Genomic DNA, 20,814 nt, shown 5'->3' with positions numbered 1-20,814 from the left:
TGTACTCTCTCTCATGAGTTCAGATCCTTTCTATAATGTGGCTCCCAGAAATGTACATACATAGCTGAGATCTAACAAGCATCATATGAGTTCAACATCACCTCCTTGTACTCTATGCCCCATTAAAGAAGCTAAGGATACTCGTATGCTTTATTAGTTATCTCAACCTGTCTTGCCATCTTCGGTGATCTGTGTACACCCAGGACCCTCTGCTCCTGCATGCCCTTTTGAATTATTTCCCTTCTTTTATATTATCTCTCAATATTTTTGCTACAAAAATGCATACCTAACACTTTCCTGCATTGAACCTTATTTGCCACGTACTGCCTCTTCAACTCGTCTATGTCCTATTGGATTTCTATATTGTCTTCCTCACAGTTTACAATTCTTCCAAATTTCATGTCATCTACAAATTTTGAAATTGACCCCTTCACATCACCCCCTCATTCATATATATCAGGGAAAGGAAAATCCCAAAGTGAACCATTGGAGAATTCCAGTCCAAACATTCCCTCAGCCTAAAATACTTCCATTGATGACTACTCTGCTTCCTGTCACTCTGCGACATTGCTACTTGTCCTTTTTATTGCATGACCTCTAACTGTCCTGACAAGTCTGTTGTGTGGATACTTTGAATGTACAGTGTGCAATATATCACCTGGCCAGAAATAAAGGAAGCCTGCATGGATGATGAGGCAAATTGTGTAAATGCCGTAGAGGGTGGAGAGATACCATTTTTCATTCTTGTGAATAAAAGATACTGAAAACAATGTCAGATAGACTGTTGCAAGAAATACTATCATTGAGTTCCAGCTGCAGTGCAAAGCAAAAAGAAATGCTGACCTCACTGGGAAGGAAAACATAAATTCTAAACGTTTGTAGATATAAAATTGCCTGTGAGCTCTTTGGCAACATTTTTTTAATCCTAAACTCAGCGCCATGACATAATTGTGAGCATAATGTCAGACTGCAGAGACTCATATAGGAATTATCCCAAACGCAAGCTGCATACACTCCACACAAGTACTTGGAAAAGTATAATGCACTGAAATAACATTAAAGCAGCACTTCAATTTTACAGCAGCTCCTTGAAGCATAGGAATATATTGGCTTGGGTTCACAATTGTTTGTAATGTAATTCTTGCATGTTTCTGTTCCAATCCAGCATTATCTTCTTTTGTAGAAAGGTATCTCATACTACATAGATGGAATTAGAGAGGCCAAGAGATAGCAGGAAGTAATAAAGATGGTGAGCAATTCCCTATTGAAGGATTTTACTCTCATACAGTTTCTCTCTCCCAAATCTTTGTAATTATCACAGATTATATAAACTCTTGATAGCTTTTCTTAAGAGATGATAACGAAGACAAAGGCAAATGAACATCTTCTGCATTAACCTGTTTTAGGTCTTTGAACAACACAGTCAGCAGACTGATTCCCCAAAGAACTGGCAGGAAAAGGCCCACCTGACCCACCACCATAATCCAAGATTTGCTATTTGCCAGCCCAGTTGTCCATTCAGAAACATGTGCAGAAAGTAAGAATGGGGCACAGGAAAGCAGAATTCCAGGTAGGAGAAGGAGGTCCTTCTGTTCTTCCTGGCAAGGCAGCCCCATAGAAGCATACACATGCTCTCCACAGCTTTGTTTTTAAAAGAGCATTTTCAAAGTACAATGACTATCAGTGTCAAGCTTAGATGTGGGAGGCAGGATTGGGAAATCCACAGGTGACACAAAAATTGGCAGGTAGTTGATGTTAGAGACTGAGATGGATGTTCTGCTTAGGATTTCTGGCTGAAGATGCTTGCATCACTATCTTTTGCATTAAGTGTTATTGTGGCGTTATTATGGGACACAACCTTCCAGTTACATTTTAGGTCCTGCTTCTGGTGCAGTGATCTAGACTTTCCCAAATGAGGTTGCAGAAATCTAAGGGACATTTGTTTTGGGAGCAGCTACTCATAATTACAGCTCTCAATCTGAATTCATACTTTGCTGTTTCATTATAAAGCACCCCTGTGAGCAGTTTGTCTACTGCGTTTTTTTTCTATCAGTGTTCAAGCACTGATAGAACTATACTCATAGAAATTCTGCCGTCTGTCATCTCAAAAGAGATAATAATCTATTTAAAATAAAAAAGTCATTTTTAATTAAAAATTGTACAACACTCTCAGCCTCTTGACCATAGTATATACACAGTGCACCAGTGGTTCCCAGACTGTGGATTGCAACTCCAGTGAGGCTGCAGAGGTCGGTCCAACTTAACTGAAATTGTGGAGAGGAAACAACATAGTCTGGAGGCTCTGGTGGGGCAGCCCTGGATCCACTAGTTCAATCGTCCTTGACTCTGTGGTTCCATGTGCTAAACCACAAGGTTTGGTCAACAACCTGAAGCACGCTTTAGCTTCAGAAAACACTTTTGGCAGTGAGCTCCATGTAGGACCAGGATGTTTTCACACCATTAGGACGTGGGCAGAGGCAGGCATGTGTAGCTGGTTAACATGTTCAGAGTGCAGGAAAAACCAGGAAGTGATACAGCTGAGCTGGGAAGGTGTGTGGCAACTTCAAATTTTGCATTGCTTGTGTTTGTCTGATATAGATTCCTTATTGTAGACCTGCAGCTCTACTTCACAGGCATTAGCAACTAGACCAAAAATAGAGGAGGGAGAATGGCTGATTACGGTTGGTGTGGGGCGAAATGGGAAAGGGCTGATTATCTGTGTGTGTTGGCACGGGGGCGGAAGGGGGAAGAGGAAGATAACAATGTGTTTGCAGTGCAGCTGAGGGGCTGATTATAGCATACATGATATTGGGGGAAGAGCAGCTTCACTAAGTCATTTGTCACCAGGGAATGTGGAGAACTTGCTGAAATGTACAGGAGTACATAAAATATTTTTACAATATTTTCCCTCATCTCAAAGTTTCTTAGCCAGCTACACAACAGGCAGATACTTTGCATGTGGTGAAAAGAGCCATCTTGCAAGTTTTAATCACATTTATGTTCTTGATGAGCAAGAACAATGGAGAAAACCAAAGTTATTCTTCACTGGCCATTGAACACAGATAAAGGGCTATTCACAAAGAAACATTTCTGCTGTGAAGTAATCACTCAGCATTTATCTCAGTCCTCTATCCCTGCAACTATTTCTCCTTTTTGCCATTAATCAAACATTGGCACTCAATCTCTCACACAGTCTATTTTTGCTTCAAAGTTGTAAATCATGAAGGAGAGCTCTTCATTTTAGTTGCAAGAACAGGCGTTATATTGGTATGTCTGCTAATGTCTAGTCTTATAGACCTGAGAATGTAGTCTTCTGAACAGTACCAATCCTTGTAATAAGGTTAAAAATCACACAACACCAGTTAATTGTCCAACTGGTCTATTTGGAAGCACATCAAGTAGCTATGTCGATATACGCGATCTTGAAGATCCTTTCCACTTTGAGCCAGCAGGTAGTGGTGTCGTGGTAGCCATGACATAGAGGAGGTGATGTTGGACTAGGGGGGACAAAGTTAAAAATCACATAACACCAGATTATAGTCCAACAGGTTTATTTAGAAGCGCTAACTTTCACAGTGCTGGTCCTTCATCAACTACCTGAGAGGATCTCCAAGAAATTTGCGCATATCGACATACCTACCTGATGAAGGAGCAGTGCTCCGAAACCTAGTGCTTCCAAATAAATCTGTTAGACTATAACCTGGTGTTGGGTCATTTTTAACTTAATTCACCCCAGTCCAACACCGGCTGCTCCACATCAATCCTTGTAATGATAGTATTCCCAAATAGTAATTTGCATTTGAGACTAAATCCTGCAACACTTTTCTTGTAGATTACATTTTAACCACACCCGAATAAAGTCACTAGCAGTTAAGGATAGTTACAAAGAATATCCTGTAGTGTGACGAGATACATGTGTGATTTTAAAATTGGTAATTAATTTTCTTGCCTTTCTGTGAAGTATTAGTAAAACAATTGCTGCAATTTTGCAATTTTGTGAGTTATTTGGATGAGCATAACTTATTGAGGTGTTAACCTGCTCATCTACACCAATTTTTAAAAGGTTTACTTCATTTTTATTAAGACATTTTTATAGTTTTATGTCACTTACTATATCTTTGAAAATTCAACATTCAATATTTATATAACATTTAATATATACCATTACAGAGACTAAAATGAACAGACAGTAGATGAAAAACTGACTTTTTTGACAAAACTGTTGTGAGGCATGAATCAGTCACCCAAATATTGGCTTCTCAATTCTAATGAAAGGTAAATGAATGGGAATACCTCATGCAACGTAACATCGATCATTTGTACCCTTTCCAATATCTTAGCTAACACAAAGGATCAACATTTTACATTACAATGGGTTTTCATGTGTGACTGAACTTACATCAATTGCTATGTTTTCTGCTACTGTCAAATCCCAAGTGGTTTCAGTTATCTCAATTGCCATAACTGTCCTTTCTGAACACAGATTAAAACCACAGCGTGGACACAATCTTGATCGGTCCCAAATACAAGTAGAAATATACGATAGGAAAAGAGGGATGAGATTTAGAGAAGAATGAGTGTTATGTTAGAACAAAAACCTAATATTTGTTGACAATTGTCTATGAAGACAGTGAAATATTTTACCTTACTTGCATGCAACAAAACCTAATCAAAATTCAGGTTTCAGCTGATCAGTAGAAAGTAACATTCATGCTATCTTCTTTTGACATTCAAAGGCATTACCATTGCCAAGTCCCACACCATCAATATTTTGGGCATCACAAAAAGAAACAAATGTCTTCGCTATAAGAGTACATGAAAAGTTGGATATTCTAGTGCAGGGACTCTTTTGCTGAATCACAAAAGCCTTTCCATGAGTTAAAGCTTTTATCTAAATTGTGATGGCATATTCACCATTTAATTAAGAATTAACTTACCTATGAGAGCTCAATTGCAACATTGTTCAATGGGAGGAATCTTACAGGAGTTTAAGCAATGAATACTATAGCAAGATGTGTAACAGAATCAGGTGACAACTATGATAAGGTCCACTTCAATGTCAGGAGTAACTCGTGCCACTTCTTATGCTTTTCACAGGCAGAGTCTTGCTAGGCAGCATTGAGTTGCCAATTGACAAGGATTAATGTTTGTTAGACACCTTGTGAACAGCCCAACTCAGCTCACCAACATCATCATGTCTCGCTGAACACATCAAACAAATTCAGTGTCAGGAAAGCAAGGAAACCAGAGCACACACCTGACAGAGTTAAAAGGTATGGGTTTGGAAAAGCACAGCTGGCCAGGCAGCATCCAAGAAGCAAGAGAGTTGACGTGTCAAGCATAAGCTCTTCATCTGGGGGGGGGGGGGGGGGGGAGTGCCCAAAGGGGCTGAAAGATAAATGGGAGGGGAGTGGGACTGGGATGAAGGTAGCCAGGAATGTGATAGGTGGATGAAGGCGGGGGGGGGGGCAACGGGGGGGAGCAGGGTGATGGTGATAGGTTGGAGTGAAGCGGATAGTTGGGAAGGAAGATTGATGGGTAGGACAGTTCAAAAGGGTGATGCTGAGTTGGAGGGTTGGATCTGGGATAAGGTGGGGGGAGGGAAGATGAGAAACTGGTTAAATCGACATTGTTGATAAGTCCCAATGCGGAAGATGAGGTGTTCTTCCTCCGTTGTTGGATGGCTAGGATTTGCTACCCAATGCCTGGAGGAAGAGCATCTCATTTTCTATTTTGGGATTCTCCAACCAGATGGAATCAATGTCGATTTCATCAGTTTCCTCATCTCACCTCCCCCCACCTTATCCCAGATCCAACCCTCCAACTCGGCACCACCCTCTTGATCTGTCCTCCCTGTCCATCTTCCTTTCCACCTATCCACTCCACCCGCCACTCCAACCTATCACCATCACCCCTCATTTTCATCCACCTCTCGCATTTCTGGCTAACTTCACCCCAGCCCCACACCCTTCCCATAGATCTCTCAGCCTCCTTGAGCAGCCTCCACATTCCTGATGAAGAGCTTATACTCGAAACATCGACTCTCCTGCTCCTCGGATGCTGCTGGATCGGCTGTACTTTTCTAGTGACTCAATTTTTGACTCTGATCTCCAGCATCAATAGTCCTCCTTTTCATCATGCATCTTCAGATTCAGCTTCCATGTTCTGAATGATCTCCATGTTGGAAATCAAAGGCTCACATCTCTGGGAATGTTTCGTGGTCTCTGCAGGCCAGGTCCATGGACATTGGAATCCGACATGTGCCAGCATATAGGAACTCTAATGACCTCTGACCCACTTATAATATGCTCCTGCACTTCAATGCTGCACCTTGGGCTACATCAGCAACAATCATTGCGCATGCAGGGGCATACTCACAGTCTGCTGCTCTCAACAAGCAAGAAATTGACTGTACCAAACCATACTGCACTTGCAAAACACACAACACATTGTCCAACATTAGATATGATTCTGCAATTAGACATTTGCTGCATGGTCCTGTCTGCAAAGAAATAGGATTGTCAGTTAGGCATCCAGAGTGGTTCACTTGCATATACTGAAAGCTATGTGTAATGGTGCAAAGGACTCTGTTTTTTGCAAACAAAAAGAACATGTGCATGCACTGCACGTGTTTCAAATCACATAATAGGTGACTACCATTTGATGATTTATTTCTCAGGAAAGTAGCCTGACTAATCAAAGTCATCTTGTCTATTCTGAAACCTAAATAAATCCTGGCCATTAATCGTCAATTATCATGAACAGCTACATTCTCTATGGTAATGTGTCGACCAATTACAGTGTACTGATCAACGTCTACTCTCATCCGTATAAATGTTTGTTTTCCCCTTTGGTTTTATTTTTGTAAAATGTCGATGAGAGCAAGATGAAAAGCTTTGAAAATTTGTGTCTTTTATCAGTAGTATTGAAGTACAGTACTACTAAATAACTTTTTCATAGTGCTGTGAGTGTTTTCAGTTGTCAGAACAACTGGATCCATTCAGAGCTTGTTGTCTGAAAATGCTATTATGTTTCTAATGCTCTTATTGCCAAAACTTTCTCTTTCCAACAAATCTTCAAATGCTCTCCATTACTCAAAACACTTAACCATCAATACCTCAATAAGGAATTCACAAATAGCAAAAACTTGTAAGCAATATTTAAACAGTAATTGAAAATTTGATTCCTGGGGCATGTGAAGTTTTTGTAAAACTGTAAACCCTGCTCTTGTCCCTTTAGTCTTGACTATTCCAACACATTCCTGGCTGGCTGCCTGAACTCCTTAGACTTGTGTCATCAACATCGTGTCCCTCCCTACTTCAGTAATCTCCTGGAGTCCAAAATATGTCAAAATATTTGTGCTCCTTTAGTTATGGGATCTTGAGCATTCTGATTCTTTTTATCTGTTCATGGGATGTGGCATCCCTAGTTAGGCCTGCATTTATTGCCCATCTCTAATGACCCAGAGAGACTTAAATCATCCCACCCTTGACAGCAATACCTTAGATTGCCTAGGCCCTATGCTCTGAAATTCTCTCCAGTTCATATTCCTTTACGACACTCTGAAAAACATACTTCTTTAATGAAGCTTGATGTCTTCTGTTGTATCACAGTGTAAGATTTTAATTTATAATGTTCCTATCAAACACTTTGAGTCATTTCATGATATTAAAGGCCCTATATAAATGCAAATTGCCTTTAATTTTCCCTGATTTTTGGTCATTATCCTCCATCGCACATTCAAAAGATAATCTTTTTTGGCCTCATTTAAATACTGCTTTGTGAATATTTGACTATCGGTGCAAAAATATCTAAGGAACTAAAAAGGTCATATGTGTAAAAGTTGAAATAAAGATATGTGTATTACAATCGGGCAGCTCTTGTGAGATTTTTTTTCAATATACTTTAGGGGAGAAGTAAAAGGGTTGCTGGTTTTAAGCAGAACAAGATTGATTTGAGTTGGCTGGAAATTAATTTTCTATCTGCTCTGGAGTTCCACTTTGGATTTGTGCTTCTTTCTTTCAACTTTAAGCACTCTGGAGCACAAACAAAAATCTGTAACGGGTGTTTCCACATCCTGCTGTAAACATGAAGAGTAGTCATATCCAGTACCTACACAGTTGACCTCAAAATGCTTGCACATAAATTGAATGGGTCTTTAGGTTTTGTGATAATGGTGAGACCTACAGGGTGCAAGATGTAGGTGACTGCTGCTTGCTACAAGTTTTAGTGATGGTTGATTGAGGGATGAGTCGCAAGTGCTATTGGTAGTTGTGGTCGTTTCAGATAAAATGGCATTTTTTTCCACTAGTCCCCTTTTTTAATAGAGATGTAACCCAAGCTTATCCAGCCTGGATTCAAGACTAAAATGCTCCATTCTAAGCAACATCCTGACGAATTTCCTCTGGAAACCTTCCAGTGTAATCATATCCATCCTATAGTGCAGTGACCAGAACTGCACACAGTACTCCAATTGTGGCCAAACCAAAGTTTTGTACAGCTCAAACATTACCTCTATGCTCTTATAATCTATGGCACAACTCAAAAAGACAGATCAAACCTTTGTTTTTCTGTTTGTGGCATTATCTTTCTAACTGTTTTTTTCTATCGTGAAATAAACTTACATTCCATTGTTAGAATATCTGCAGCCTTGTGTGAACATGTTTCAGTGACTATGCAAAATGGTAACCAACTGCAAATATTAATGAAGTGGGGGCAGATTTTCCACTGGCCAGACAGTTATTACACAAGTGTAGCTCGGAATTGTGCATGGGAACTCTACAGAATCCACATCATAGCATATTCCAAAGGAATTACCCAGGAAATTGAATATTCCACTGGGGAATTCCATTACATCTGGAGGCCAATGAAAGATTCCATCAATATTACAAACTTTGGATGGTTCTGAAGAAAGTAAGTAAAATAGCTACTCAGAAAAAATTAGACTATTGAATACATAATCTAGCCCTGAGGTAACTGTTAAACAGACCGCATAGTGATCGCATTCCTAACCCCCTTACACACTAAGATTCTGACTTGACAACCTAAGGAATCCAATACCCCTGTTCCAGGACTAAACACCCACCCTCCCCCACAGCTCAGGACCAATTGACCCCTGCCACCAAGTACAGACAACCACCCCAATGCCGCCTGAACCCCAAGCCCAGGATGCAACATCACCCTCCACAACTACAATTGACATCCTCACCCCGCAATTAAAAATTTCCTCTGCTGGAACCACTCTTCAAGACCCCTGCTGGACACTCTGGGACCATTGCAGAACCAAGCCTAAACCCCAAATTCCTTCTGAAATACTGCCACCAGACCCAGTTCCCTCCCCAACCCCCAATAGCACCACCATTGATTCTGACGCACTTCCAGACCCGGCCCAACTCCAAACCCTATTCTGCCTCCACTGGCATGTTACCTATCTAGCACTCTATTTACCTACCACCATACTCCCTAGCCCTTTGGCTTCCTATCACCTGCCATCTGACCCCCTATTCTCTTGGCATCTGACTACCTGGCACCCTACTATCCTACGCAGCTGGCAACACCAAACCTCCCAACATCCTAACATCAAACTTCCCTTATGTTCTTCTCCTTTGACAACAGCTGTCAAGGTGGCTGTCTGGACCTTTAATTTTTAAATTAAGCTGTTGTGCCTTCCTCTGACAGTTCTATACTACAATAGAACTGTTAGAATGAAAGTATGCCTCCACATTTCTGAGGGAAATCTGAGCAGAGTATCCTCTCAGGAATGCAAAACTCTCTTCTCTCATAAAAACCGAAGGGCTGGAGTGGCAACAGTGCGATTTTATCACTCACCAGAAAATCTGGCCCAGAGCCTTACCTTCTGGGTAATGACATGTCCAGTATGACTATCACCATCACAACATAATGGGCCCTCTTGCCAAATTTGAATTCATTGAATTTAAGAGAAATCTGTTTATTTTCAAGAAATGTGCAAGTGAAAGTACTTGACATTAAACAGACGTTTAATGCACAAATTGGACTTTCAAAATAGTTTTGAATGTCGCAAAGACTTTCCTGGAAGTAACAGACATATCAGTGGATTGTATGAAACATTTGATTGAAGTTAAACTAAGAGAGTTAATACTTAAATAGAAGGTAAAAAATAAAGTCAGAATTTCATAAAGATAAGATACTTAAAGTAATTAGGTGAAAGAGAGGACTGCAGATGCTGGACATCAGAGTCAATATTAGAGTGGTACTGGAAAAGCACAGCAGGTCAGGCAGCATCGAAGCAGCAGGAAAATCGACATTTTGGGCAGGAGTCCTTCATCAGGAATGAAGCTGGGAGCCTCCGGGGTGGAGAGATAAATAGGAGAGGGGTGGGGATGGGAAAAAGCTAAGAGTGCAATAGGTGGATGGAGGTAGGGATAAAGGTGATAGGTCGGAGAGGAGGGTGAAGCGGAGAGGTGGGAAAGAAGATTGGCAGGTTGGACAGGTCATGAGGATGGTGCTGAGCTGGAAGGTTGGAACTGGGATAAGGTGGAGGGAGGGGAAATGAGTTAACTGGTGAAGTCCACATTGATGCCCTGCGGTTGAAGGGTCCGAGGTGGAAGATGAGGTGTTCTTCCTCCAGGCTTTGGGTGGTGAGGGAGTGTCAAAGGAGGCTCAGGACTTGCATGTCCTCGGCAGAGTGGGAGGGGGAGTTGAAATGTTCGACCACGGGGCAGTGGGGTTGATTGGTGCAGGTGTCCCAGACATGTTCCCTAAAGCACTCTGCAAGAAGGCGTCCAGTCTCCCTAATGTAAAGGAGACCGCATCAAGAGCAACGGATACAATAAATAACATTTGGTGGAAGTGCAGGTGAAACTTTGATGGATGTGGAAGGGTCCTTTGGGGCCTTCGATGGAGGTGAGTGTGCAGGTTTTGCAATTCCTGCGGTGGCAGGGGAAGGTGCCAGGAGGCGATGGTGGGTTGTTGGGGGGCATGGGCATGACCAGATAGTCATGGAGGGAATGTTCTTTGCGGAAAGTGGATAGGGGTGGGGTGGAAAATATATCCCTGGTGGTGCGGACCGTTTGTAGGTAGCAGAACTGTCAGCAGATGATGCGGTTTATGCGGAGGTTGGTGGGGTGAAGTGAAGATCAGGGGTTCTGTCCTTGTTGCGGTTGTGGGTGGGGTTTGAGGCCCTCCGTTTCTTCCTCTTCCGACGCCCATGGCCACCCTGTCATCTGGAGGAAGTGGGAGGATTCGAAGGAGAAACTGTGAAGGGTGAGGACCAGTTCAGCCAAATGAATGAGAGTGTCAGTGAAAGAGAGAGGAAGAAATGGTGGGCTTGGAGGCCCAGGTCATGGCTGATGGAGGTGTAGAGGGACTGAATGTCCAAGGTGAAGATATCATCCCACTTTCTCCAGACAAAAGGGGTATCCATGGGCACCCGCATGGGCCCCAGCCATGCCTGTCTCTTTGTTGGCTACATAGAACAGTCCATCTTCCGTAGTTACACCGGCACCACTCCTCACCTCTTCCTCCGCGACAGTGATGACTGCATCAGCTCCACGTCGTGCTTCCAAGACGAGATTGAGCAATTCATCAATTTCACCAACACATTCCACCCCGACCTTAAATTCACCATAACCATCTCTGACACCTCCCTCCCCTTCCTGGACCTCTCCACCTCCATCAACGATGACCAACTCAACAGTGACATTTTTTACAAATCCACCGACTCCCACAGCTACCTGGATTAAGTCTCTTCCCACCCTACCTCCTGCAAGAATGCTATTCCGTATTCCCAATTCCTCCGCCTCTGCCGTATCTGCTCCCAAGAGGACCAGTTCCACAACAGAACACACCAAATGGCTTCTGTCTTTAAAGACCCCAATTTCCTCTCTCATGTGGTTGAAGAAGCCCTCCAACGTGTCTCATCCATGTCCTGCAGCTCTGCCCTCAAACCCCACCCCTCCAACCGCCACAAGGATGGAACCCTCGGTCTTCACTTCACCTCACCAACCACCGCATAAAACGCATCAACTGCCGACATTTCTGCCACTTACAAACGGACCCCACCATCATATATTTCCCACCCCACCCCTATCCATTTTCCGCAAAGACCAATCCCTCCGTGACTACCTGGTCAAGTCCACGCCCCCCAACAGCCCACCCTCCCCTCCTGGCACCTTCCCCTGCCACCGCAGGAATTGCAAAACCTGCGCCCTCACCTCCATCCAAGACCCCAAAGGAGTCTTCCACATCCATCAAAGTTTCACCTGCACTTCCTCAAATGGCATTTATTGTATCCGTTGCTCCTGACGCGGTCTCCTTTACACTGGGGAGACTCGAAGCCTTCTCGCAGAACGCTTTAGGGAACATCTCTGGGACACCCGCACCAATCAACCTCGTGGCCGAACATTTCAACTCCCCCTCCCACTCTGCCGAGGACATGCAGGTCCTGATCCTCCTCCATTGACACTCCCTCACCACCCGAAGCCTGGAGGAAGAACACCTCGGGACCCTGCAACCCAAGGGCATCAATGTGGACTTCATCAGTTGCCTCATTTCCCCTACCCCCCAACTTACCCCAGTCCAACCTTCCAGCTCAGCACCATCCTCATGATCTGTCCTACCTGCTAATCTTCCTTCCCCCCACCGCTCCACCCTCCTCTCCGACTTATCACCTTCATCCCCACCTCCATCCACCTATTGCCCTCTGAGCTACTTCTCCCCAGCCCTACCCCCCTCTCATTTATCTCTCCACCCTGGAGGCTCCCAGCTTCATTCCTGATGAAGGGCTCCTGCCCGAAATATCAATTTTCCTGTTCCTCGGGTGCTGCCTGACCTGCTGTGCTTTTCCAGCACAATTCTAATCTTGCTTAAAGTATTGCCCAGCATCCAGAATTAAAAGGAATGAAACCTAAACTTGATGCGTTATTATGTGAATTAGCCAGGTTTCAGACAGAAATGGAAAAAAATGATTTCGAGAGTTAAGGAAAATAAAACACTTGAATTGGACAAGATGAAGAGAAGAAAATTGAAATTGAAGGCGTGGACAAATAAAGAAAAAGTGAATTGAAAATAACTTGAATTGGAGAGAGACTAAAGAAAAAGAAATGGAAAGAGGGGTGAAATTATAAAATTTTGAACTCTAAAGAGATTAGAAACGGAGACATGAATTGGACAGAAAGAAGTTTATGGAAACAACAAAGATGGATGGAGGAACAAGAGTGTTGAGGAGGCAGGAAGGCTGCAGAAGGATTTGGACGGGAAAGGAGAATGGGCAAAGAAGTGGTAAATGGAATACAATGTGGGAAAGTGTGATGTTATGTACTTTGGTAGGAAGAATAGAGATGTAAGACTATTTTCTAAATGGGGAAAGGCTTCAGAAATCTGAAGCACAAAGGGACTTAGGAGTCTGAGTTCAGGATTTTGTTAAGGTTAACATGCAGATTTAGTTGACAGTTAGGAAGGCAAATGGATTGTGAGCATTCATTTCAAGAGGGCTGGAATACAAGAACAAGGATGCACTGCTGAAGCTGTATAAGGCTCTGAAAAGACCACTTTTTGGAATGTTGAGAGGAATTTGAGCCCTGCATTTAAGGAAGACCTGTTAACATTGGAGGGGGTCCAGAGGAGATTTACAAGAGTGATTCCAAGGATAAAGGGCTTGTCATATGAGGAGTGATTGAGGACTCTGAGTCTGAACTCAATAGTTTAGAAAGGTGCGGGGGAATCTGGTTGATTGAAACTTACAAAATACAGAAAGGCCTGGATAGAGTCGATGTTTCCATTAACAGCAGATACTAGACACAGCCTCAGAGCGAAAGGATGGCATTTTAGAACTGAGATTAGGAGGAATTTCTTCAGCCAGAGAGTGATTAAAGAGTAGAACTCATTGCTCATGGATTGTAAACAGATTCTATTCTGAAATCCGTTTGCAAGCAGATTTGTACCCAAGTCAGAACACAATACAGTTTGATATCGAACAACTATTCATAAGATACAAGAAATATCCAGATGTCTGGTCTTTAAAATTAATCCTCTGTATGGGATCAAGTTTATAAGTTTGAGCAGTCATCAGTTGGACCTTCATAAATCAGGTACTCCCTGTGGGGAAACTCCAAATATCTATGAAATCTGTGCCTTTGATTCTGATACCGGCTTTTGAAGAACCTTAATAGATTACATAGGATACCAATCTAAAACTAAATCTTTTAATAATTATGGATATTTTGACAAGATTTCCTGAAGCATTGCCTATGAGAAAGGTTATGACAAAAATGGTAGCCGAAGAGTTAATTCAAATTCCAATGAGTTTCTCCCTCACTGAGGTTAGACTGACTGACCAATAGCATCTTGGTACATCACCTCCTGCCTTCTTGATTAACTGACTCACATTGGCTGTCCTCTAGTCCTTAGGCACATCTCCTATGATCAGAGAGGAATTTGAAAATTATTGCCAGCTACTTTCTCCCTTGCCTCACTTAGCATCCAGCGTTGGAGGTTTATCTACTTTTAAGTCTTCCAGACCACTCAGAATCTTGTCTCTGTTTGGCTTGCCAGGTTCATTCAGTTCCTTGCCGTATTACAGCATTTATCCAGAAACAAGTGGTGAATTCCAGAGGTGAAGAAAAACTGACTACACTTAACATAAACGCAGGATTTCAGCAAGTAAGACATCAAGGAGCTTGACCAAAACTAGAGTCAATGGGAGTTAGGGGAAAACTTCCACCCAGAGTCATTCCTAAGGTGGTTGTGATTGGTGGAGGTCAATAGTCTCAGTCCAAGAAGCACTGCTGAGTTCCTCAGAATAGTGTACTTGGCCAACCACAGCTGCTTCACCAAAGATTTCCCTCCTTTCTAAGGTTAAAAGTGGGGATGATTGCACCACATTGAACACCAATCACAGCTCCTCAGACACTGAAGTACTCCATGTCCATATGCAGTAAGCCCTGGACAACATCCAGGATGGGCCTGATGAGTGACAAGTAACCATTCTACTACATAAATGTCAAATATCACAGGTTCTAAAAAGAAACGGTGCAAGATAGCAGACGATGACACATCCCTCCCAGATTGTCTCAACGCCTTTTATGCTTGCTTTGAGCAGAATTTCGGCAGAGACATAACACCTACTCTGACAAGTCCTGAAGAATCTATCCCAACAGTCACTGCATCAGAGGTCAGATCAGTTTTCCTTCATGTGAATCCAAGGAAAGCGATGGGACCAGATGATGGACTAGGCCATGCACTCAGAGCATGCGCAGATCAACTGGCAGAGGTCTTCTCGGACATGCTCAACCTTTCCTTGCAGCAGGCCACTGTCCCTACCTGTTTCAAGAGGGCCAACATCATCCCTGTGCCTAAGAAGGCTCACACAGCATGTCTCAATGACTATCGCCCCGTGCCCTAACTTCGGTGGTCAGGAAGTGCTTTGAAAGGCTCATCATGGCATTAATCAACTCCAGCCTCTCCACTACTCTTGACCCACTCCAATTTGCCTATCAGACCAACAGATCCATGTCAGATGCCATATCACTTGCCCTTCGCTACTCCCGAGAACATCTTGACACCAAGAACAGCTCCGTAAGAATCCTACTCATTGACTACAGTTCAGCCTTCAACACTATTATCCCCTCGAGATTGATTACTAAACTCAGTGATCCCAAAATAAGCCCCGCTCTGTGCAACGAGATCCTCAGTGTCCTGACCTACAGGCCACAATCAGTGAAGATTAGGGACAATATTCCATCCTCACTAACACTCAACACTGCCACCTCCCCCACCGCCCCTCTCCCGCCCCGGGATGTGTAGTCAGCCCCCCACTGTACTCACTGTATACCCATGACTGCGTCGCCAAATACCAGACTAATGCCATTTACAAGTTCGCTGACAACACCACCATAATCGGTCAAATCTCAGATGGCAATGAAACAGACCACAGACGGGAGGTGGAAGACCTGGAAAAATGGTGCACTGAGAACATCTAGCTCTCAATGCCGGCAAAACCAAGGAACTCATTATTGACTTTCGGCAGGATGTTACTCATGCCCCCCTACACATTAACAGCACAGAGGTGGAAAGAGTGGAGTGTGTCAAGCTCCTGGGAGTGGTCATCAACAACAACCTTTCTTGGACTCTTCATATGAAAGCACTGGTTACAAAGGCCCAGCAACGACTCTTCTTCCTCAGGCAGCTGAGGAAATTTGGCATGACAGCGAATACCCTTGCCAACTTTTATAGGTGCGCCATCGAGAGCATTCTGTCTGGATGTATCACCTCCGTTCAAAATCGGAGACCGTTACAGGAAGTGGTGGACTTGGCCCAGACGGTCACAAAGGCCAACCTCCCATCTATAGAATCCATCTACCAGGCCCGCTGTCAAGGAAAGGCTGCCAGCATACGCAAACATCCATCCAACCTTGGCAATATTTTTCTACAACCTCTACCATCAGGGAGTAGCCTGAACACACGCATCAGCCAGTTTCGAAACAGTTTCTACCCTACTGTTGTTGGAATACTGAGTGGACTCACAAACTCTTAACATTCGCCTGGATCTGTGTTTTGTGTTTTGCTGCTGTTTACCTATTATTTACTTAGTTATTCTACTTAACTCTGTGATCTGCCTGTATTGCTTGCAAGACAAAGCTTTTCTTTTTTTTCAGAACCTTTGATACTCCTGTTTTTTTTGTTTCCCTCAGCACCCATGTTGTGTGTGTGCAGGTGTGAGACACAGTGAAAGACACAAGGTGCACAAATCTTTATTCATTTTCCACCACCTGGAAGAAAGGAAACACCCAAGTGACCAGTGACAAGCAGTGCCCTTCTCATCAAAGGGCAATGCTGTGTGATCAAACAGTGAAGGGGAGGGCAGGGATCACGTCAAAATAGAGTTGGAGGGGGAAACAATACACTCCATTCCCTGTGGTGCCCACCTCTCCCTGAACAGCTCAAGGGTGTTGGTGGACACTGTATGCTCCTTCTCCAGAGACACCTAGGCTCGAATGTAACCTCAGAAGAGGGGCAGATAATCGGCCTTAACGACCCCTCCATGTCCCGCTGCCTGGACCTGTTTATGGTCAGTTTGGCCAGGCCCAGAAGCAGACCCACGAGGAGGTCCTCTGATCTGCCCTCCCCTCTCCACACCGGGTGCCCGAAGATCAGGAGCGTGGGACTGAAGAGCAACCAGAAACAGAGAAGAAGGTTTTTAAGAAAATCAAGAAGGGAGTGTAAGCGCCTACACCCAATATATACATGGTCCACGGACTCCACAGAACAAGCAGTTGGGCTGGGAGTCCGTGAACCACCGCAATCTGTGGTTGCAGGGAACCGCTGCGTGCAGCACCCCCCACCCCAGATCCCCGAGAAAGGGGGAGGACTCCCATGTAGAGAGCCCTCCACTGGGGACAAAGCTTTTCACGGTGCCTCAGAACACGTGACAATAAATTCAATCCAATTCAGATAATGACTATTTCCAACAAATGAGAATTTAACTAGCGCTCTTTTACATTTGACTACCATAACTGAATTTCCTATTATCAACATTCTGGGGTTATTATTGACCAGAAACTGAACTAGTCATTTAAATGCTGTGGCTACAAGAATTGGTCAGAGGCTGGGAATCCTGCAATGTGTAATTCACCTCCTGGCCCACAATGTATGTACTTTGTAGGCGATGAACAATCAAAGGTATGATGGAATACTCTCTCTTTTCCTGGATTTGTGAAACTCCAACAACACTCAAGTACTTTAGAAACTTGACACCAACTAAGGCAAAGTTTCACGCCTGATTGGCATCCCGTTATCTACATTCAGTATTTGTTCCTTTCATCACCATTCACAATGGCTACAGTGTTTACAATCTACAAGATGCATGACAGTAACTCATTCAGACTCCTCCAATGTCACCTTCCAAATCCACAACTTCGACAAATCCACAAGTTAGGGTACAGCTGACAGACACCACCACATTCCCTTCCAAATCACAGACTATCCTCACTTGGAAGTTTATCGCCATTCCTGCACTGTCTGAGTCAAATTCCTTGAACTCCCTTCCTAACAGCACTGTGGTTGTAGCTACAGCCCAAGGACTACAGCAATTCAAGGCAACAAAAATTAATGCCCCCGATTTTTGACCTCTCTAAAAATGAAAAGAGGGGAAACCTATTTACTTGATCTGGGCCTCTGATAATTTTAATCACTGCAATTGGTTAGGTGAATTGGCCATTCTAAATTGCCCATAGTGTTGGGTGAAGGGGTAAATTTAGGGGAATGGGTCTGGGTGGGTTGTGCTTCGGCGGGTCGGTGTAGGCTTGTTGGGCCAAAGGGCCTGTTTCCACACTAAGTAATCTAATCTAATCTAGTCAATTAAGTCATCCTGAGGATTCTCTGTTATAAATAAAATATTATTGAACCCACTCTGAAGAAGAATCACTAGACCTAAAACGTTAACTCTGCTTTTTCTGCCAAACCTGCTGAGTTTTTCCAGTAATTTCTATTTTTGGGTCTGATTTCCAGCATTCGCAGTTCTTTGCTTAGTCTTATATTCTATACCTTGTTTAAAAGAAAATCTGCATGATGCTTTCCAAATCAAACTTAGGGGAATTGAAACAGAACCAACAGCTTTCTGAACCTAGTCAATAGTAAGATTACAGGCTTGGAATGTCCCTTGATCACTGCATTCTTGATGAGCAGCTTTGCAGCTACAGTGAATAATTGGCAAAACAAAAGCTGCACATTTTTTTGAGCAATTAAAAATACAACCACAGCCAAATTCTACCCACTTTCACTTTTACAATATTTCTTTCAGTTAATAGTGGTAAGTCAGCATAAATTTATGGAATATTTTGTACTGTTCATTATGTTTTATAAATGAAAGCTTAGTTAATGCTAAAAATAGGTTTATGAAAATATTACAGCATCAAAATGCTAAACTGTTTAACATAACAGGTTGAAACTATGTCACAGGCAAAGGGAGAATGGAGACGAATTTAAATTATGGTTGTTTTTCTGCTTTCAAGCTTAAAATAGTGATACTGTTTGATTTCTGATTTTCTTAAAACATCTATCCATTACGGAGATAGGTCAAAGAATGTGACCTAAATCCTGGTTTTCAGATTCTAATATTGAAATAAACACACAGCAAAATCTTTAAGATTATATCAAGAATAAGGTTTATTAACAAAACATTCAGATCCCAGGGAATTGCTTCCCTACTCCATACATACACAGCCCCACACATACATGCACAGACACACACAAGCAATTAGGGAGGACAGGAGATAATTATAAATTATAAGTTTTGGCAAATCCAGAAGTATTAAAGAAATTAGTTCATGTACGTTACAACTTTCTAGGGGGTCAGAGTCCAATAATAATTTACTCCATGACCTGGGCCTGGTACGTTTTATTTCCTGAAGGCTTCTTTCTAGACAGCATTGTGGAGAAAGAGATAGACGACTCAGGTTGCTAACTCAGCTTGGCATTGTGCTTTTCCTCTGAAGGTCAACCAACATCTGACTGAGATCCAAGGATTAGGAGAAAGTGAGGACTGCAGATGCTGGAGATCAGAGCTGAAAAATGTGTTGCTGGAAAAGCGCAGCAGGTCAGGTAGCATCCAAGGAGCCGGAGAATCGACGTTTCGGGCATAAGATCCAAGGGTTGTATATTTGACAATTCAACCCGTCTGATTTCAGTCATGTGACAATGGCAAGCATTTCAAGTGCTGGTGGCCCATCTCAGTGGGTTAATTGGAAGATCGTTATGCTGAGAGTGTATCTTTGTCTCCCCAATCAGAGTTTCCATTGCAGGATGACGAGATAACTGGAAAAGCATTCATACTCAATTTAGCATAATGGGTCTTAATGTTTTCCTTTCTTTGAAAGCTAGCTGGAAGCAGACATCTCTACCCCTTTGTGTCAATTATAGATGGCACATCTATACAATACAAGGGGTTCAAAAGCTCCTGGAAATACACTCAGGTGATCAAATTAAGTTATTTTAGGAATCTAAAGAAGGGCTCATGCCCGAAACGTCGATTCTCCTGCTCCTTGGATGCTGCCTGACCTGTTGCGCTTTTCCAGCAACACATTTTCAGCTCTGATCTCCAGCATCTGCAGTCCTCACTTTCTCCTATTTTAGGAATCTAGCAATATTGTCCATTTTTAAAAGATACAGGATTTAAACATGAAAATTCAGAAGTTTTCTTTAGGATTCTTCTTCAGGCCCTCTGGCCATGACAACGAGACTAAGTGCACGCCTCAATTTTTTTCACACAACATTATGGCACTGTTTGCCTGACTAAATATTTACAGATCTATTTGCTTAAATATAACGTTATTCCTTATGTAAAAGATTTATTGGCAACATTTTTGTTGCTTTACCAGAAACTAACTTCATGACAGCAATTTGAAATTTAACACTTTTAATATGTTAAAAGACACATTGCAGTCACACTCATATTTTGGTTTAAAAAAACAATACAGCACAGAGCATCATTCCCTTGCTGAAGTGCAAAGCTTACAACATGAAGTCTTATAATAGTCTTACCTGTTAAGAAGAGCTTTTGTTGTCTCTCTTTTCTTGTTGTTTGGGCAAAACTTCTTGTTTTCAACCAGTTGGAATCAAATTCACTAATGTGTTGATCAGGCCATACAACTGAAATCTGGAGGAAAATGGTGATAATTGAAAAACAGATTTGAGTGAAAATCACCACTTTCATCTGTCATTGTGTTTAGAACTACACAATAGCATAGAATGCTTTATTTGAAAATTTTAAAAGTAATATAACTTGTTATATTGGTGTATCAAGGGCTTGTCACAGTTCAAAGTAAAGTCTGAGTTTAT

General features: G+C 42.6%; 1 protein-coding gene across 4 annotated transcripts in view; it reads right to left on the bottom strand.

The window, feature by feature from the left end:
* bbox1 (butyrobetaine (gamma), 2-oxoglutarate dioxygenase (gamma-butyrobetaine hydroxylase) 1) overlaps positions 1-20,814 on the bottom strand; it is a 220,637-nt gene that overhangs the window by 178,786 nt on the left and 21,037 nt on the right. For all 4 annotated transcript variants that reach the window (XM_072592701.1, XM_072592703.1, XM_072592702.1 and 1 more), the window contains exon 3: positions 20,518-20,632. In XM_072592701.1, the coding sequence (XP_072448802.1) occupies positions 20,518-20,632 (115 nt within the window). The remainder of the gene's footprint in view (positions 1-20,517; positions 20,633-20,814) is intronic.

The sequence above is a fragment of the Chiloscyllium punctatum genome, chromosome 22 (assembly GCF_047496795.1).
Source record: "Chiloscyllium punctatum isolate Juve2018m chromosome 22, sChiPun1.3, whole genome shotgun sequence".
Taxonomy (NCBI): domain Eukaryota; kingdom Metazoa; phylum Chordata; class Chondrichthyes; order Orectolobiformes; family Hemiscylliidae; genus Chiloscyllium; species Chiloscyllium punctatum.
Note: the sequence above shows the minus strand (reverse complement) of the source record. Positions and strands in the feature narration are given on the sequence as shown.